The 19,498-nt window shown below is 42.1% G+C and overlaps 1 protein-coding gene across 3 annotated transcripts; it reads right to left on the bottom strand.

Moving 5' to 3' along the window:
• Positions 1-698: 698 nt before the first annotated feature.
• On the bottom strand, positions 699-18,044 carry PICK1 (protein interacting with PRKCA 1). 3 transcript variants are annotated; one of them, XM_033162329.1, is made up of 13 exons: positions 17,854-18,044; positions 16,839-16,932; positions 16,167-16,278; positions 15,179-15,307; positions 15,001-15,067; positions 14,700-14,789; positions 13,899-13,952; positions 13,103-13,165; positions 11,971-12,104; positions 11,013-11,105; positions 2,830-2,880; positions 2,211-2,355; positions 699-1,016 (listed from the first exon to the last, which is right to left on the bottom strand). In XM_033162329.1, the coding sequence occupies exons 2-13, from the start codon at positions 16,877-16,879 to the stop codon at positions 763-765; spliced, it is 1,233 nt and encodes a 410-aa protein (XP_033018220.1). In that variant the 5' UTR covers positions 16,880-16,932; positions 17,854-18,044; the 3' UTR covers positions 699-762. The 3 variants fall into 3 exon arrangements, with proteins under 3 accessions (XP_033018220.1, XP_033018221.1, XP_033018222.1); XM_033162330.1 differs by having other exon boundaries at positions 16,839-16,928; XM_033162331.1 differs by having other exon boundaries at positions 17,919-18,044.
• Positions 18,045-19,498: the final 1,454 nt, after the last annotated feature.

Below are 19,498 nucleotides of genomic sequence, written 5' to 3'. Positions count from 1 at the left end.
TTCCATATTGCTGGTCCATATTGACTTGATCCTGATGAGAAGAATGATAGACAAAAATTGATTCTTCTGGATGTCCTTCCGATGCCCTTTATTGATTAGTCTCTCAAAGGCTTCTGGCTTCACCCAGCTTCCATTCACCTTGATTCCTTTCTTATCTAATAAGAGCCATGCCTAGTAGTAGGGAAGGGGCATGTTGTAAGACCCGCCTACTAACAGCAAGGTAAGTTAAGAGAAAGAAGGAAGGAGACCAAACTTATCCACTTCCATTCTTCTCACACACTGGAAAGCAGGAATGGGGACAAGTTTTTGGACTTAGCTGATGCACAAGGCCAGGCTGACCGCAAGAACCATTTCTGACATTTTAGTTAATGATTTTAGTTAATGAAAGCGTGTGTTTTTGTGTGTCCTGCACATTCAGTCACAATCTCTCTGCACAGAGAGCCACCAGGGATGAGGTTCAAGGGTGTTTTCCCAGGTAGTTATCTCTTTCCTGCCACTTCCAGGGACGGGAAGAAAGATTTGGGGGGGAAAGAGAGACAAGGAAGGAGGAAAGGGTTTTCTGAAAGAGGGATTGTGCAAAAGCACTTTCGGCACAAGCCCCCCCCCCCCCGCCCCCCGGCAACTGCCCACATCCAGAACAGAATCTTGATTCCCTGACTGGGCTTATACAGACAAAAAAAAAAGTCACCGTGGACAAGTTGCCTAGAGAAATAGAATTTATCAGTCTCTGAAGGGATTTCCCACTCCATCAAGTCCATGAGCTCAGGCATCATCAATGAGCTTCTCGCCATTCTCTTCCTCCTTCCTGTTGCACTCGCGGCTTCCGCAACCTTCCTCTTCGTCCTCATCCTCTGCGCCGTCTGTGAAGACATCCTTCTGCCCATAGCTCAGCGTGGTACGTGCCAGGTCCACTTCGATGGGGAAGACGTCGGCATCCCGCAGCACCGCGTAGCAGTCGTCATAGTACTTGGAAAGGGTCGAGACAAAGCGCTGGAGCTGGAACACAATGTCTTGCACTGCAAGAGAGGACAGACAGCAGTTAAGGGGGGGGGGTGCAGCAAGTGTGTAGGAAGCCGGCACCCAACTTACAGATTCCTCACAGTTACTGCAACCCTCGTTTTTGGCAGCCTGGCTTATTAGTTCAAATGCTACTTACTGTTTAAAGCAAAAGGCCTAAACGCCAAAGACCGTGGAACCAAGAGCAAGCCCTTGGAAATAGGCTTTTTGGAACTCAATGGATATGACTTCCTGGTATAATATATGCAGCACTGCTAAGTGAAGGATCCAGAATGGATCAATTGAACCAAGCAGAGTCAGCAAAAGGAAGGTAAGCTGACATACATGGGAGAGATCTTGAGGTGCAGGGGTCTCAATAGGAAGCAGCTCCACAACCGAGCTACTCTGCCACCTCTTTTTCTAGAAAAATAAGCACTGGATACAACATTTTGAAAAGGTGCTCCTGTGTGCATCTCCTCCAACCCTTCCTCCTAAACAAGGACACAGCTGTTCATGTTGCTCAACACTCCTTAAGCTCTAAGGTCACTTTTTAAAAAAAAGAAAAGAAAAGGTTTTAAAAAAATCACACATCACAGTGTTCTATGCTTGATCTTTCAGCTTCACCTCAGAGTGCTCCCCCAGCACAAAGACACCTCTCTAATTCAACCTCCCTCCACACTGTATGTCTGATGTCCTAAGGTCACTCTGAAATATCCCTCTGCTTTTCTAGTTCCAGTGACATTAACGTTCTTATCCCACTACAACAAAGGCAGGCAAATAAGTTTCTATCTGTCACACACGCACAGATCTGGAAAAGTCACAGCAAGAGTGATAGAAAGGTCCAAATCTGGGTGTGTTGCCTGTGAAGACCAACACAGTTCTTGGCTCAGCTGCTGGCTCATAAAACATCTGGATCTTGGTTTGCCAGTTACCCATCCCTGCACTGGAGCAATGACACATTTGGCTGAACAGCTGGTGTACTTTCAAGACGGGGTGGGGAAGAACACAGCCAGCCTCAGGTAAGAATTAGTAGCATGCTTGATGGCAGGTGAACATTATTGGCTCCAGGGCAGGGGTGGGGAGCCTGCAGCCCTCCAGACGTTGGAGTCCCTCTCCCATCAGCCCCAGCCAACATGGCTAGTGGCCAGGGATGAAGGGAGTTGTAGACACCAGAGTCTCTACAAACTAGTCTTTGGAAAAGGCAACCCACTCACCATGTTTCTGGTCTAGCAGCTCCATCTTTTCTAGCACATCCTTCCGCATCTTGGCAAAGCGCGTCCGTGCCTCCTGGCGGCAACGCAGGATTAAGCGGTATTCGTAATTCCCAGTACTGACTCGGTAGAGAGGCTCCCCCAGCGCCTGGCCAAAATACGACATCAATGTAGCAACCAACCACAAATCGTGCAATGGCTTCATGTATGGCTAAATGCTTCCCTAATGTGCCCTGCCAAACTTAAGCTTCTCACTTGATCATGCTGCAACCCTGGTCGGCCAACAGCAAAACATCAAAAGCTATATACATTCTGTTAGCTGCTTGCTTGGCAAGGTACAAATGACCACAGCACTTGAAGTAAGTTCTAATCTTAGTTCATAAACTGACTTCCCCTGAGCCACAATTTAGAGTTGGGGGAAACTGACACTGTCATAAATAGTGTCAATCTGTACATCAATGCAAGATTCAGAAGAACGCCACTTTGGTGAGCATGAGCATAGTACACAAACCCCTGCATTTAAGTCTGTGGAAGCAGGCAAGCAGGCAATAGAAGCGCCTATGAGCAAAGATGGGACTATGATGGGATGTAACCACTGTGCATGCTAGTGCTCAGTACTTACAATGCAGCTGTATTCCTCATCATCCATCTCCTTCACCTTGAGACAGTAAGACTGAAGGGGAATAAGAAATAAGCAATGTTACAAACTACTACTACCATCCATCCAGACAGATTGGGGTGTGCTTTTTGGGATGAACAGAACTGTCACTTCTAATATCTACAAGTTCCACATTTCGAATCTTACCCCACACATAACTACAGTTCCCAGTATCCTTTAAAAAAAAATTATTCGTTTTTAGTACATAACTAAAAAAAGGAAAAGAAAAAGAAAGTAGAAATAATAATACAAAAAAAGATTCTTTGCTTCAATCGTACACTTCTTCAGGTAAGCTTAAGTTCAATTACATTGCAATAGCATTAGAAAGAAAATACAGATTACACATAAATCCAATTCATTTTAACAGTTTCAATACTCACATAAAGAAGAACTTGATTATATTTGAACATTGACTTGTCCAACTCTCCATTGATTCAAAAAACACTGATTGTAAAGCTAGTCATATAACATCTTTAGTCTCACAAATTTATCTTAAAGCTGTTATTTCAAAGTTGTTCTACAAGAGTTAATCCAATGCGTGAACCATGTTGAGGTTGCACCTCTTTTTTAGGTAACATAAAAAACTGTTCCACTCTTCAACAAATTTACTTCTCGGATTTTATTTTATTTTTTTTCTGATAGAAAAGTCAACTCAACATAGTTTTAAAAAGCCGTTATTTTTTACTGGGTATTTTATCACTCTTCCAATAGGATGCCACCAAGATTCTCGCTGTAGCAGAGGTATATAAGAAAAATTTCTTCATTTTATTTGGTATATCTGGAGTTGTAACCCCTAATAAATAAGCTTCTGGAGTTTTAGAGAATTTAGCTGCTAAAATTACTTCCAATCCTAGGTGAATATCATTCCAATAAGATTCAATTTTCTTACATTTCCACCAAATATGGAAAAGATCTCCAACTTCATCACATCTCCAACAGGGGTTTTGCATGTTCTTAAACATCTTAGAGAGCTTATATGGGGTAATATACCACAGTTCCCAGTATCCTTAATGAACTACAGTTCCCATGACATAGGAAGGGGAAACAGGCACATGCTAGTGTAGGAACTTATTCTAGGGAGACTGTAGTCAATTAACAAAAAGAAAAACAGTGAATGGATGCATGTGTCAAAAAGTAACGGTGTGCTGCTTCCTCAGTGGTCAGGCTTGGCAATGAGGAGAAATCACACACTAAGATCAGAGAGATGTAAACCCTGAAGAAGAAAGGAGGTGGTATTCCACAATATCTCTTCTTCCCCGACTGCTCAAGCCAAGGGAATGAAAAGAAATTAAACAGAAGTAAAATTTGTGCCTGAATAGGACTTCCGGTTTGGTGCCGGTCAATGGCGGACGGGAGTCCGACGGCTCCGTCCTCCGTGAGGCTTTAGGGATTACCGTGCCTGCGCCACGGGTCCCTTAAAGCTACGGGAAGAGCGTCCCGTGGACCGTTTGCCTCGTGGGTCCCAGACGTGCCGTCTCCGCTCCTGATTGACCCTCGTAAGGGGGAAAATCAGGCGAGCGGAGCCCCGGTACGGGACTGAAGAGGCGGCTGCCTTCGGAGGACAAAGCAGCGATCCCGCCAGACTTGAGCACCCGACACTTCCTACCCAGAAACTTTAAAAGAAACTCTGTAAGTAAAACTTTTGAACTGATTTGGAATTTTGAATAATAGCTTACAGAGAAAATTTAAAAGGAAGCCTGTTCCCCTTGAACTGTTTGCCGGAGCTTGGTAGCGCTAAAAGATCAAAGCCGCGACTAACGGAAAAGTTTTGCGAACTCTGCCAAACTTTTTAAAAGTGGATTAAAAGTTGTTCTAAGGTTGTTTAAAGACTTAAAAACAGGAGATATGGCAAAAGAAGACACTGCTCGCCCTCTGGATTAGGATTCAGGGTCAGAAGCGGGCTGCAGTAAATTGTTGCCATTTTTTTTTCTTGCTACTGTGTCAGTGACTGTTTACCAGTGGAGACATTTGGGTTACTTTGTGGCCAGTTACAACTTAATATAGAGACTTGGTGGTAACACTGCAAGTGGAATATAGCTACTGTCTTGGGCTGCTTAAAAACTGACTTCTTTTTGACTGTAAAATAGTTTGGGACTTTAAAATTGTGAATTCTTTGCCTAGAAGTTTGACTATTGGACTTGTGTGGGACTCCTGGCTCAGCAGTCTCTTTGTTCTCAGGAGTGAACTGCTGGCCACCTGGTGTTTATTTTTAAGACTGCTGGCTTTCTGCTGTGAATGTCTGAGACGGTTACTACAGCAACTGGAGTGACCTTGAGATTACAATTGCAGAGCCCACAGGAAATGCATGAGAGCACTAGATCTAAAACATCTAGCTCTGCACAAAGAAAAGGCTCTGTTTCCCTAACTTTACAGGAACAAATGGAGAGATTAGCTGCAAGTGTTGCAGAAATAGCAGAAGGACTTAAAAGTGTGACTGAGGGGTTGAAGCAAACGCAGGCCTCAGTTAATACAATCAGTGCATCAGTTAATGCTACAGTCAACTCTGCAATAGAAAAACTCCAAGTTGATATAAAAGCTGATATAAAAAACTCCACCGATACATTGGAGAGATCAATTGGCCAAATTGAGGAAAATGTAAGGAAGAACAGAGACGAAATAAATAAAATAGCCCAGGAGGTGACAACCTTGAAAAAGGACTCTGAGGAATTTAAAGTGGTCAAAGAGAAAATAAAAAAGGTGGAACAGAAATTGGAAAATATAGATTTGGAGAACATAGAGAGAATTGGAACACGACAGAGAACTGTAGAAGAATCTCTTGCCTTTCTTCAACTCCACCAGAGAGAAGGGAACATCCGTTTGAGAGGTCTTCCAGAATTGGAAGGTGAAGACCTGAAAGCCTTTATTGTGGAGCAATTTTCGTCATATTGGCAATTGGAAGAAGTAAACGTCTCAGCACGCATAGTGAAGGCCTTCAGATTTGGGCCTAGAGGATCCAGAGGGAAGAAAAATACCAAAACAGTCAGTGACTGTTTGGTCGTGTTGCACGATAGAAACGATAGGGACTTCTTTCTGGATCTGCATTATAAAAACAACCTGGTGGTACAGCAGAACAAAGTCATTTTTTATAAGGATATCCCCAGATTTTTCCTGGACAAAAGAATTTCTTACAACGACTTGGTTGCTGAGCTAAGAAGAAGAAACATCTCCTTCAGTTGGGAATTTCCAGAAGGCCTTGCATTTACGTTTGAGGGGAAAAAGATAAGAATTAGATCCCCGGCTGAAAAGCAAAATTTTTTGGATAAACATCTGGAAGAGTTTAAAGGTACATCACTTGATCCAGCATTCCTGTACAGACTTTCAGGATCATTTCCACCGCCGGGGGTACCAGGACCAAGCGATAAGGACCCAGAAGAAGGTAAGAAAGCAGAAGCAACTGGAGGAGAAGACTAAAATAAAGGAAAATGGCGCTCAAACTAATGACATGGAATGTTCGGGGATTGAACCAGAGACCAAAGAGACGCAGAGTATTTTATAGTTTGGAAAAGAAAAATTTGGATATTATATGTCTACAGGAGACCCACATAGTTCGGCGACATAGAAGATTACTACAAAATAAAAAACTAGGCCAAGAGTTCATATCATCGGATAAGGTCAAAAAGAGAGGAGTAGTAATATATGCAAAGGAGAAATACAGCCCAAGACAGCTATTCAAAGATGAAGAAGGGAGATACATCGCAATTGAAATTAAAATACAAGGCGAAAAATTCTTGATTCTGGGACTTTATGCACCAAATGATGGAAAGTCAATTTTTTACAAGAAAATACATGATCTGCTGTTGGATTACTTGGATTATAAATTAGTTTGCCTTGGAGATTTTAATGGGGCTGTTTCCACACTAATGGATAGATCCCAAAGAACTAAATTAACGAATGACGGGAAACTACTAAAGACTTTCTTTGAAATGGTGGACAACTTGAATTTGGAGGATGCTTGGAGGTTAAAAAACCCCACTGATACAGAGGCAACTTATTTTAGTGAATCTCAGAAGTCATGGTCGAGGATAGACTACATTTGGATATCGAATGAATTGGCACCTAAAATACAAAAAGCGGAAATCGGTCCAAAGACCTATTCGGACCACAATCCTGTACAGGTAACTCTCAAAATGGTTTCCAAGGGTTCTTTCAGATGGAGAATGGATGACGCATTGATGAGAGACACCAAGCTGGTAGAAAGAGCTGCGAAAAAGATGAAGGAGTATTTTCAAATTAATTGGAATTCGGAAGTAGAAAAGAGAATTGCTTGGGATGCAAGTAAAGCGGTAATGAGAGGATTCCTCATAAGTGAAAAAGCAAAAAAGAAAAAATTACAAAATGCGGAAATGGAAAGGCTATTGAAATTAATTAAAGTAAAAGAAAAAGAATTAAGAGGACATCCCAAATCTTTAAGAATTCAAAAGGAAATCAAATACTTACAATCCCAGTATGCTAAAATTGTGAATCAAGATATTGAATGGAAAGTGAAACTGATGAGACAAAGATCATTTGAATCTGCGAATAAATGTGGAAAACTACTAGCTTGGCAACTGAAGAAAAGACAAAAGGCAAATGTCATTGGCAATTTAGCAGTAAATGGAAAAATAGTGGAGAACCCGGAGGAAATCAGAAGGTGTTTTCAAAAATTTTACAAGCAACTGTACAAGGAGGAGAAGATAAAAGAAGAAGAGATAGACCGATTTTTGGAAAAAAACAGTTTGCAAAAAGTCCCAGAGGATAAACTAGTAACCCTCAACCACCCAATATCGACCCAAGAGATTGAGGATGCAATTAAGAACATGCAACTAGGAAAGGCACCAGGACCAGATGGATTAACAGCAAAGTTTTATAAGACTCTTAAAGATTGGCTCTCGCAGCCTCTGAAAGAAATTTGCAATAAAATATTAGAAGGAGATAGGGCACCAGAGACGTGGAAATAAGCCTTTATCACACTGATTCCAAAACCAGATACAGATAGAACGTTAATGAAAAATTATCGTCCAATTTCCCTTTTGAACGTGGATTATAAAATTTTTGCAAATGTTATGGCTACAAGATTAAAAAGAGTGTTGAAAGACCATATACATAAAGATCAAGCGGGTTTCCTTCCAGGAAGACAAATAAATAATAATACAAGAATCATTGTGGATATTTTAGAAAAACTGGAAAGAAACATAAATACAGAGGCAGCACTACTGTTTATTGATGCGGAGAAAGCCTTTGATAAGGTATCTTGGATGTTTATGAAAAAGAACTTGGAAAAGATGGGAGTTGGAGAAAGATTTTTAAATGGCATTAAAGCCATTTATACAGAACAAAGAGCAAAAATAATAGTAAATGGTGTGATATCGGAGGAAATCGAAGTCGAAAAAGGAACAAGACAAGGGTGCCCTATCTCCCCTTTATTATTTATTACGGTCCTGGAGGTCCTTTTAAATATGCTACGAAAAGAGAAACAGATAAAAGGAATTAGGGTGGGAGAGAAAGAATACAAACTACGCGCCTTCGCAGGAACTAATTGAACAATTTGGACGTGTAGCTGGCTTCAAATTAAATAAACAGAAAACCAAAGTTTTAAGTAAAAATATGAGTGCAGAACAGATACAAAGACTACAAGATGGCACAGGCCTCAATTTTGTCAAATCTGTAAAATATCTAGGAATCAATCTCACAGCAAAAAACGTGAACCTGTACAAAGACAACTATGAAAAATTGTGGACAGAGATAAAGAAAGATCTGGAGATATGGACAAGATTGAAACTGTCGTTAATGGGAAGAATAGCAGCGATTAAAATGAATGTCCTACCAAGGATGCTGTTTTTATTCCAAGCCATACCAATTTTGGATAAAATGGACTGTTTTAAGACATGGCAAAGGGACCTATCAAAGTTTATATGGCAGGGCAAAAAGCCTAGAATTAAGTTTAAGATTTTGACAGACTCCAAAGAGAGAGGAGGCTTTGCCCTGCCGGATTTAAGACTTTATTTTGAAGCAGCGGCCTTTTGCTGGTTGAAAGACTGGTTTAAATTAGAGAATGTAGATGTGTTGGACTTGGAAGGACACGATAACATCTTTGGTTGGCATGCATACCTTTGGTATGACAAGGTTAAAATCCACAGAACTTTTAAGAGTCACATAGTTAGGAAATCTTTGTATCAGGTCTGGATTAGGTATAAAGACTTACTGGAGAGAAAGACTCCTAGATGGATTTCACCAGTGGAGGCTAAGGCCTATAAGAGACCGAATATGTCTGCAAGTTGGTTACGATATATGGACATATTGCAGCAGGAAGGGGACTCATTTAAGCTGAAAAGCTACGATCAAGTCAAAAGCCAAGTCCCCGACTGGCTGCAATACTACCAGGTACATGAAACATTTAAATTAGACAAAAAAATTGGTTTTCAAGTGGAAAAATCAAAACTGGAAACAGAACTGATCGAATCGAACTCTAAAAATCTTTCCAAGATGTATAATTTGTTGCTAGAGTGGCATACGAAAGATGAACTGGTTAAATCAACAATGATAGATTGGGCAAAAGATGTGGGTCATAATATTATGATGGATGACTGGGAGAGATTGTGGCAGAAAGGTATCAATTTTACTGCATGCAATAGTCTAAGAGAAAATGTAATGAAAATGATATATAGATGGTATCTGACACCAGTTAAGATAGCTAGAATGAATTCTAAAATGTCGGATGTGTGTTGGAAATGTAAATCGTTGAAAGGTACCTTTTATCATATGTGGTGGTCGTGTTCAGGGGTAAAGGCCTTCTGGGACAAGATTTATAATGAGCTTAAAAAGGTAATGAAAATTACCTTTTGTAAGAAACCAGAGGCATTTCTTTTGAGCATGACCAATGAAGAGATACCCAGTCAGGATAGAGTATTTTTTATGTATGCCACGACAGCGGCTAGAATTTTATTGGCAAGAACTTGGAAGGGTGAAGAGATACCGACAATTGAAGAATGGCAGATGAAGCTGATGGAGTATATGGAGCTCGCAGACCTGACCGCTAGAATCCGAGACCAGAGGGAGGAGAAGGTGTCGCAAGATTGGAAGAAATTTAAGGACTATTTAATTAAGTATGTTAAACTGAATGTTTGAATATTTGAGCAGAAATATATAGAAGAACCGGCTTTAGAAGTTTAAGGTTAGTTATAACGGTCTAGAAGAAATTTTTGATGTGATAGATCTATTTGTACAAGAAGGTTTTAAGATATAGAGTATAAGTTAAGATGTATATTGGTTAAAGTAAACTTAAAGAGCATTAAGAAATCGATTATAAGTTAATGGGAAAAGAAATGAAGCTATCTAAAGAGTATATATGTTTTTGAAGACAGTGGAGGGACCAGGGGAAGTCCCCCCAAGAAGTAAAAAATAAGTTGAGAAACAAAGATAGGTATTAGGTAAGGTTTGTATAAGTTTTCTTTTTCGTATGTTATTGTTGTGTTTGATATTGTTGATTGTGTATTATGTTTTTATTGTGTTTATGTATGTTTATTGTTGTTTTTGTTTTGTTTTATTGTAAAATAATAAAAAATCTTTTTTTAAAAAAAAAAATTGTGCCTGAATAAGAGAAAACATGTCCTATTCAAAGCTAGTTTGTTAAGTCTCAACATTCATGCTGTGATGGAATTGCTGCCAGGAAGACATACCCGCTGCAGCTGTGGAATGGTACGTATTTGTATGGAGCTACTGGTTTGCACTGGGGCCTCATCCTATCCCCTTGGGTCTTGTTCTAGCTCCTGTTTTTATTTTAAAACATGAAAATGAGCAGACCTGAAAGAAACAGCACCCTGTCTAGCTACCAACAGCTGTGAAGGCTACTACAATCCGATCGCACAAGCCACTCCATTTAGGAGCTGAATTCTGGTGCTGCCAGTTTCCCTTGGCTTGATATATCTGACCTGGGAGTGCAAGGCAAAGCCATTGGTAGGTCCCTTGCATGAAATGTCTACTTGTTCTGAATGTTTCCGTGACTTACCATTTTAGGAAGCCTGAGTGAGCAAACAGATCTTTCTGTAACTGATCCTTTCCTCCTCCTTGTTCACTAGCGGCAGAGCGCCCAGGACCCACTATTGTCAGTATTTCAGGCCACGCGGACCACTCTCTTGAGCATTCTTAACAACAATAAAAGAACAGCTTACCAAATACTCAAACTTGACATCCAGATACTTCTTGATAGTTAGCCTTGTGTCAGGAATGGCCTTGTTCAGGTAAGTGTTCAGGTCAGTCAGCATCTGTAAGGAAAGGCTGAACAGTGAAAAATGTAGGACCAAACAGAGCGGAAAAGGCTCTTCTGCATGCAACAAGCCCAGTAATCTCAAGAAGTGGATGTGATCTGTGAACGCCAACCCTTCCGTCAGCTCTCAGCATAGTTAAAACACCAGATGCACAACGGAGCCTCCCTCTCACTTAAGAGGACCTGATGCAACATTTGTGGCACATCTATTAGGCAATCTGAGGGAGGCTCTGTTCACCACTCCTGTTTTTGGTCCGATCCAAAGCCACGTAAAATTAGCACCCTTCTGCCACTTCCACGTACTCCCCAGTCTTAGTTCAAGGCATTCCAGGTCCATGAACCCCCCTTCCCCCACCACTACCCCATATCTGACTTCCCTCTGTTTTAATGGACCTTGATGTGTCCCTGCCTAGCAGGGAGAGGTGATGTGGAGAGAGCAGACAAGCAGAGCTAGATGAAAAGCCCCACATAACAGTGAGTAAAGAGCTGTACTACAACTGGCCTAATGCCACCCTTTATCATTCAACACTGTTACCCCTTTTATTGAGCCTTATCTGCCTTGCCTCACTTTTGCCCTCTATAGGAGACTGCAAACCATTTATTCTTTTTCTTAATTGAATTTATATACTGCCCTATACCCAGGGGTCTCAAGGTGGTTCAGTGTTACCTTAGTCTCTGGGAATACCCCAGTCATTCCCTGGAAGGTGATGAACTCTCCTTCATTGGAGGTTTTTAAGCAGAGCTTGGATGGTCATCTGCCACAAATGCTTTAGCTAAGATTCCTGCATTGAAGGGGGTTGGACTGGACGACCTATAAAGGTCCTTCCAACCCTACAAAATTCTATGATTCTATGTTTCTTTACCGGTTTGATAGTTTTTAGAAGGCGGATTCCAAACTTCTCAATGCTGCGATGGGCATCTGCAAATTTCACAAAGGCTTCGCTTGCAGCTGGTTGAGGCTCCCGTACACCAATGACCGAGAAAACATCACCAAATGCTGGGCAAAAAAGAGCAAAACATGCAATTGGGGACCATAGTCAAATTAACAGGTGCATTTTTAGACTTGTTGTTTATCATTCTGGACTATTTCCTCATTTCAGTTCATGATCACTACCATAGTATAAACACCATGCTTTTACTACTTCAGATGTCACCACACCCTTGCCAGCAAGTTCAGAAGACACTGCCCCACCTACCTACCCTCAATGGAGGCCCATACTGCTCTGAGACTAGACTTGGCTGCAACCCCACAGGTATCCTACAAGCCCACCATTATCAGTCATTTGCTTCATGGTGTTCCCTGCTCTCCAGTGAAAATGGCAAGGCTTTCCTCCAAGCAGTTTATTAAAAAAAAAATCCTGATCTAGTGAGTTATGGGGGTAGTCAAGGTCTAGGTGGTGATGGTTTTGGTGTGGGGTGGATTTTTTGCTTGGGGGTGGGTAGGTTGTAGACAGGGTGGTGAGCAGCACAAGCAGGGGTGGAGCCCCTAGTGCAGGCATAGGCAAACTTGGCCCTCTAGATGTTTTGGGACTACAACTCCCATCATCCCTGACCACTAGTCCTGTTAGCTAGGGATGATGGGAGTTGTAGTCCCAAAAGGAGGGCCGAGTTTGCCTATGCCTGCCCTAGGGGAATGTGTATGTCCACAGGTGACACAAACAATTTAAATTGGTTGAAATAAGATTATAAGCCCATCTTTTGGAATGGTATGTCAATTGATTTGAGCACCTGATGCAGGTGCATTTTAAACTGCTTTTCTGCAGGCCAATAGCAGGAGAGAAGCTCAAAAGGATTTTTTTACCTGTCAGCGCACACACCTGAGAGAAGCAAATCCCAAAACACTTTACAAACTACTGGAACCAAGACCTGTAGTTCTCATAATTGCCTTGGATGACAATTATAGCGTTTTCAAGATCTATGATGAGAGATTTCCTGCCCACAGAAGCATGTGCCATGATTTCGTCACAACCTGAAAGTCTTCTGGTCCATGTTTACCTCTGTGAGTTTGAGAAAGTTCAAAGAAAGCTCTGAGGAGACTCTTGGTGTGTTCCGTCATGCCTAGACAGAGTTGGAGAAAAAACCAAAACATTCACTATGGACATGGGGTGGGATATCATTACTTTTAAATTCAGGACATTAGCACCGCAGCAGGCATTTGGGAAAAGAAAACAAAGGCCAAGTGTGGTTGGGGGAAATCTCCACTGACTTCGCCTTTTGTACCATGAGAAAAATGTAGCCTATGCTGGTTCTTGTCAGTGAGACTGCTTGCAGGAAAGACCGTGGCAAGAGCAGTACTGACCTGGATGTCATTAACTGCTCTGCTCCTGGGTTGGTTTCTGTGTGTGCGCGCACGCAGGGACATGCAAATGGTTCTCGGAAGGATTTACTCTTTGCCCTACCAGCAAGACCAAGGCAAAAAACTGTGGTAACATAAAGGTTATTGATCTTCTTGTATAGGATAAGGGTGTCGGTTGGTTTGTTCTAGGGTGAAATATTGTTCTAGGGTGAAATATTTACCTGTCCCTACTGAAAAAAAACTCAGCAAGCCCTCTTAAATATTTAAGTGGTGGGAAAACAGGATATAAATCTAATAAAGAAAATAAAAGTTGTCTCTTATCTACTATGCATATATCAGGGGTAGCCTCCTGGTCTGAAACCTTAAAAGCTTATTGGCCGTGAGGGTGAGATATGTTTCTCAAAACATTCAATCCTTCAATAAATGAGCAACATAAGCCCCAAGACACAAACCCCTTTCTATGTTTCATAGCAAGGAGGGGAAATGTCTATTTACCTTTGTATAGCTCTGCAGTCCTCTCCAGCTCTTCCAGTCTTTTTACTAACCCATCTACCAAAAAGAAAGAAAAGAAAAAGAGCCAGGGAAAGGGGTAGGGATCCATTATTACAATGAGAGTTTGAGGTCACTCAGCAGCTGCATGTGGAGGAGTGGAGATGTGAACCTGGTTCACCAGATTATGGGACTACTGCTCTTAACCACTACACCACACTGGCTCCCAAAGCAATGGTATCCAGAGAGCGAACTAACAAACGTTTGAGCTGTGGTGAGGCAAGTGAGAAAGAGGAAGAGAAAAGTTGTCAGATGGACTTTAGTGCAGGAAAAGACTTCCTAGAACTGAAGGAGAGGGTCCTGAAATCATACATCTTTCCACAAATTCAGGAGAAAGAATACTGTATTTGGATTCTCCAGTTCATCAAACTTCTGCCAACTTTCACTGTCAGCCTTGTGATATAGCACAATGAAATGTTCAAGTACTTCACACATATTATCTCATTAATCTTTACAGCAATCCTGTAGGTAAGGGGAAATATTATTACTCCTACACTGCAGATGAGGGGCTAAGGCTGAGACAGAGTAGGCTGCCGATGGAGGTGCGATTTGAACTGAGGACTTTCCGGTTCACATCTCATTATTTAGCCCAGCTCTCAACGCCACAAAATTATGAACCAATGCAGAAGGCCACTTTCAGGACAACACACACTTTGTAAAGTGTGTGAGAATGTTAACATGGTCCTTGGCATCGCTAGGCACAGTCACAGAAGCCAAGTGTGAATGTCCTCCTTGAATGCTGCTTACCGTTGCAGAGGATGGCTCGGCTCAGTCCCAGGGCATCTGCTGTCCCTGAGCTCATGTTCTCTACCAGGCGGTGCTTCACTTTCTTCAGCACTATATTCCAGGAAAGAAACACACTCCGTGAGCAGAATCATTTCTCTATGCCGATAGCACAGCAATTATACTATTATATCTAGTCAGACAGAGGAAGCCCAGTGAAGAGGAAATCATAACTGGGCTAATGATAAAATAAATGCCACAGAAAAGCCAGTCCTGCTTACTACATCAGCACTGCAAGGGAGACTGAGAGGACGGCACGACATACCAATATCTAATGTCTTTCCCTGCTTCGGATCAGCCTGGAGTTTGTTGTAATGAATCGTCACTTCTCCCTGGAACACGAAAAGCCAGAGCTATTGTTCTGCAATTGAGGGGGGGGGCAACTTCCACTGAAAAGCAACAATGGACACTTTGCATTCCAGAAACCCCTTCCTACCTCTCACCTTCACCACCTGTATCATTTTGGCCACTTCTACTTTGGTTTTCCCTTTGACTGACTTCCCATTCACACCTGTGATTTCATCACCAGCTGCCAAAGTTCCATCCTGAGCTGCAGGACTGTTATCGAATACCTAAAGAGGAAGACACGGTGAAGGTGAAAGCAGGAAAAAGGCAAAGATGGAAGTAAGGAACTAGGATGGCAGCACGTCTGTTTTCATGCCCCTTTACTCATATTATTTATAAAAAGTCTTTAAACCTCAGAGTTGTCACTCATATCAATTTCATGAATGTTGTTGTTGCACACACTATCATGATGAAATGGGGTCTCCCCCCCACTTACAGAAACACCATTATCCCAGGAGGGATACCTCTGACTCTGCATTTCTCTATGGTGAAAAACTAATATTGGAGACCAATAAAAAACATATTCATGATCCCATCTGCTCACATATTTGCTGGATCACCCAAATTAAACAGCCTAATTTCAAATTAAGAATGGCTGTTCTTCACATTTGTGTAGATCAAAAATTCAAATTTGTTAGATAATGCAAAAATGTCCTTAGTGTCACTTGTGACACATGCTCTTGCAGGTGAAAAATGCTGAATATGCTCACAGCTCTCACTGGACCATGAGATTTCCCCCTTAGGATTTCTTTTTAGGTCACACACATGAAATTCAGTAAACTTAATAATATAATTATTTACAAGTCCATGAAGTATTTCAAAGAGAAAAAGAGCAAATAAACAACGGACCAATAGACCAATACAGTTAACTTGCCAAATCTGCCACTCAAGTTGCCCTGTGACAGGCAGAAAGGCATTGGGAGACAATGTTTTTGCATTTATGTGCAAGGCTGTTGCTGGCGGAAGTCCAATGAAACTGAGAATTACACTATGCTCAAAACTGTGTAGTCCAATCTCACACTCAGTGCAATCCTAACTGCCCTTCTTTTCCCAAGGATAAAATACTCCTCTCCTAAAAACACCCACCTGAACTATATAGAGGCAGGGACAGTATTGAGCTCCTCCCCCGATGCTGATACCAATCAGATTTTGAGAGTCCTTTTTCAAGACCACTGTCCCAGGCACAGTGGGAATCCCCCTAGAATAAAACAGACGTACAGAAATTTGCATAAAAGTGGGTGCCACCATCATGTCATCTCTGCTTTCGGAATATATTGTGGAATATATCGGGACTGCAATGATCACATAAGAAACACAACACACGGGAAACACAGTAATTATATTATCAGAGAAAGGAAAATCGTATTATGTGTTTACATACATAAGAGCAATAACAATAACTTTTCCTTCTAGTACATGTATTCCTTTCCAGATACAAACCCTAATTCCTATTCCCTCATAAAATTAAAAACATAGTATTCAACCCAAGTAGAAGAGATATCCTTATGAACTGAATTAAGCCCCGAAACCAAGTCATATGCAAATTAGCTCTAAATTCAACCTTGAAGGATATTCAGGGTTATTTTTTAGGGTGCTCATTCCACTTTTTTCCAACTTATGAGACAAATTCTGTGGGTGCAGTCCAAAAAGTTGACAATACTAATTCCTTATCTGAACAGCTCCTTTTTTCCAGGAAAAATATATATACATACAAACCTACTGAGTAAAAAGAAAAGTAAAGAGAAGTAAGACACTTACAGCTTGTCCTCTTCAATGTCATAGTCCAAGTCTGCAAACATGGTTCCAAACTATTGATGGCTTCTTGTGGGAGACTCTGACTGCTCCAAACTACCTGGAAAGGAGAAAAAAACCACCATCACCTAAGAAGCGACTTGCCACCTCTGAAAGCTCTCTGCCTTCAGTTTTAAATTGATTTGCTGCTGCTGCTGCTGCTTTAAAGTGAATTGTGACTTTGTGATGTTATTCTGGTTGTGTGTTGTTGTTTGTTCATTTTTGTTGGTTTCAATCCCTGTAAACCATCCAGATAACTTTGGTTGTAGGGCAGTCTATAAATGGCATTAAATAAATTAATAAAGTGCTCCAGAGCACACAAATCTCACTGCAGGCAAGTACCATGTCCGTGTCATGACATAAACTGTGCTTCCCCATTCAAAGTAACACCTGAATCGGCTCTGACTGGTTGGCAACTCCTCCAAAATGCACAGAATGGATGCCGTACAATAACAGAACAGACCATTTTCTTTGATGTATGATTTCATGGCTCCCATATTTTTTTTTAATGCACAGAATTCTATATCCATGTAGCAGCATGAATACTTTTTTGTAGCTCAGGCATGACAGCATTGCTCTACCTTTTGGCCTGGTTCATATACATAACAGAGAGAGAAGGCTGCTTTCACTAGAGAAATTTTGTTTTTACTTATCTAGCACTGCTTGTGTATGTGAAAAGCCTAGAAAATGAATTTTATTTAAACATCGCATTCTTCCAAACATCACAATACTACCAACAGTGGTTAATAATAATAATAATAATAATAATAATAATAATAAACTACCAGCAGCTACATAATGCCATCCCTACTTTTTCTTCACAACAGCCCTTACGGGGTAGGCTTGGGGGAGGGGAACTGCGAGTCTCTCCTCCCGCCACAGGTACCGCCCGAGTTCCCCTTTACAACCCTTAAGAAGGAGCGGGATATTATTATTATTATTAGTGGTGGGGGGAGGGGATTGCCCTGCCTTTTCCCCTCACCGGAAGCGCCTGGCTGGAGCTCAGCATCCGCATCCACCTGCTCGCTCTCTCCTCGCCTCCTTTACCTGTCAAGCCCCAGAGGCTCCCCCTGGATTCTCCACGTCAGTGCCAAACCTCGCCGGAAGCCTCCGCCCACTTCGCTTGCATAGCCACGCCCACCCCTCTTCGAGGTCCAAAGGCTGTCGAAGGAGGTTAGGAGGAAAGAAGGAAACCCGAGCCGGCTCGTCTCTCGCGATAACAACATTTCGAACGCCGCGGATTGGCGTCAGAATGGGGCGGGGGGGGGGAAAGCAGTTGGTTGCCGCGGTAACAGAGGTAGAACGCGTCGACGTCGCAGCTGAAAGGGAATGTGGGCGGGGTCTAGCAGCCTCCCGTGCTAGGTGGGAGGGCACGGTGAGGCGTGTGACGGTTCCCAAGGGGAAACTCCGCTGCAAAATCGCGCTGTTAGGCGATTTAATTCTGCGGCATGCATGAGGATCTGAAATTTTTTATAACAGTGTTGCTGTGGAATTTTTATTTCTAATGGACCAGCGCAGCTGTGTCTGCATTTGTGTGCGCGCGCGTGCAAATAGTAGCCAACAATCGATCTGTCACAACCTTCCTTAAAACTGTCTGCGACGTTTATTTTGTGGCGCCTTTAAAAAAAAAGTGGCACAAGGTCCCTCGGATCATAGACCCCCTCCATCAAATGCAAGGAAATGTGAACCTCATTTGGAATGTGGGATTAAAAAAAATAAAAAACAAGACCCAAGTGGTTTACTAGAGTGAGTTGAGGCACAAACATTTGATTTACTCATGCACTGATATGAAATAGTAAAGTCACCCAGTTTAACTTCCCTGCTATGTAAGCAATAAATAAGTTATACGGTCTAACACAGTGTTGTCACTTAACACCCAGCCTCTGTGTACTCATGCTTTCCTTTAGTCTTTCAATCCAAATCTTATCCAGAAGTTGGGGACCACTGGTTTGAGAACATAAGGAGAGAGTTTGCCAAGGGTCCTTCTGTCCAAGCATCCTGTTCTCACAGTGGCCAGGCCTAAAAGCGGAACCTGAGCACAAGAGCGTTAGTCTCCCCTCCTGATTCCAGCAACTGATATTCAGGAGCATACCACCTCTGATAGTGGAAGTAGAACATAACCATAGCGGCTAGTAGTCACTGATAGCTGTATCCTCCATGAATTTGTCTAATCCTCTTTTAAATCCATCCACGTCGGTGACCATCACTGCCTCCTGTGGCAGTGAGTTCCATAGTTTTAATTCACTGTCTGAACAAGTACTTTCTTTTATCTGTCCTGAATCTTCCAGCATTCACGTTCATTAGATGGCTACAAGTTCTGGTGTTATGAGAGAGAGAGAGAAAAAACTTATTTCCCTCTATCCACTTTCTCCATGCCATGTATAATTTTATCATGGTAGCAGTTGGCCCCCTACCTCTCTCGCCCTGATTTGGCCACAGTGATCCATGCGACGGTCACCTCCAGACTTGATTATTGTAACTCGCTCTACGCGGGGCTGCCCCTGAAGCTGACCCAGAAACTCTGCAGAATGCCGCGGCGAGGCTCCTCACGGGGTCTTTGCCGCGGGACCACATACATCCAGTGCTTTACCAGTTGCACTAGCTCCCGGTGGAGTACAGGGTCAGGT

Source organism: Lacerta agilis, chromosome 10, assembly GCF_009819535.1.
Source record: "Lacerta agilis isolate rLacAgi1 chromosome 10, rLacAgi1.pri, whole genome shotgun sequence".
Classification (NCBI taxonomy): Eukaryota; Metazoa; Chordata; class Lepidosauria; order Squamata; family Lacertidae; genus Lacerta; species Lacerta agilis.
Note: the sequence above shows the minus strand (reverse complement) of the source record. Positions and strands in the feature narration are given on the sequence as shown.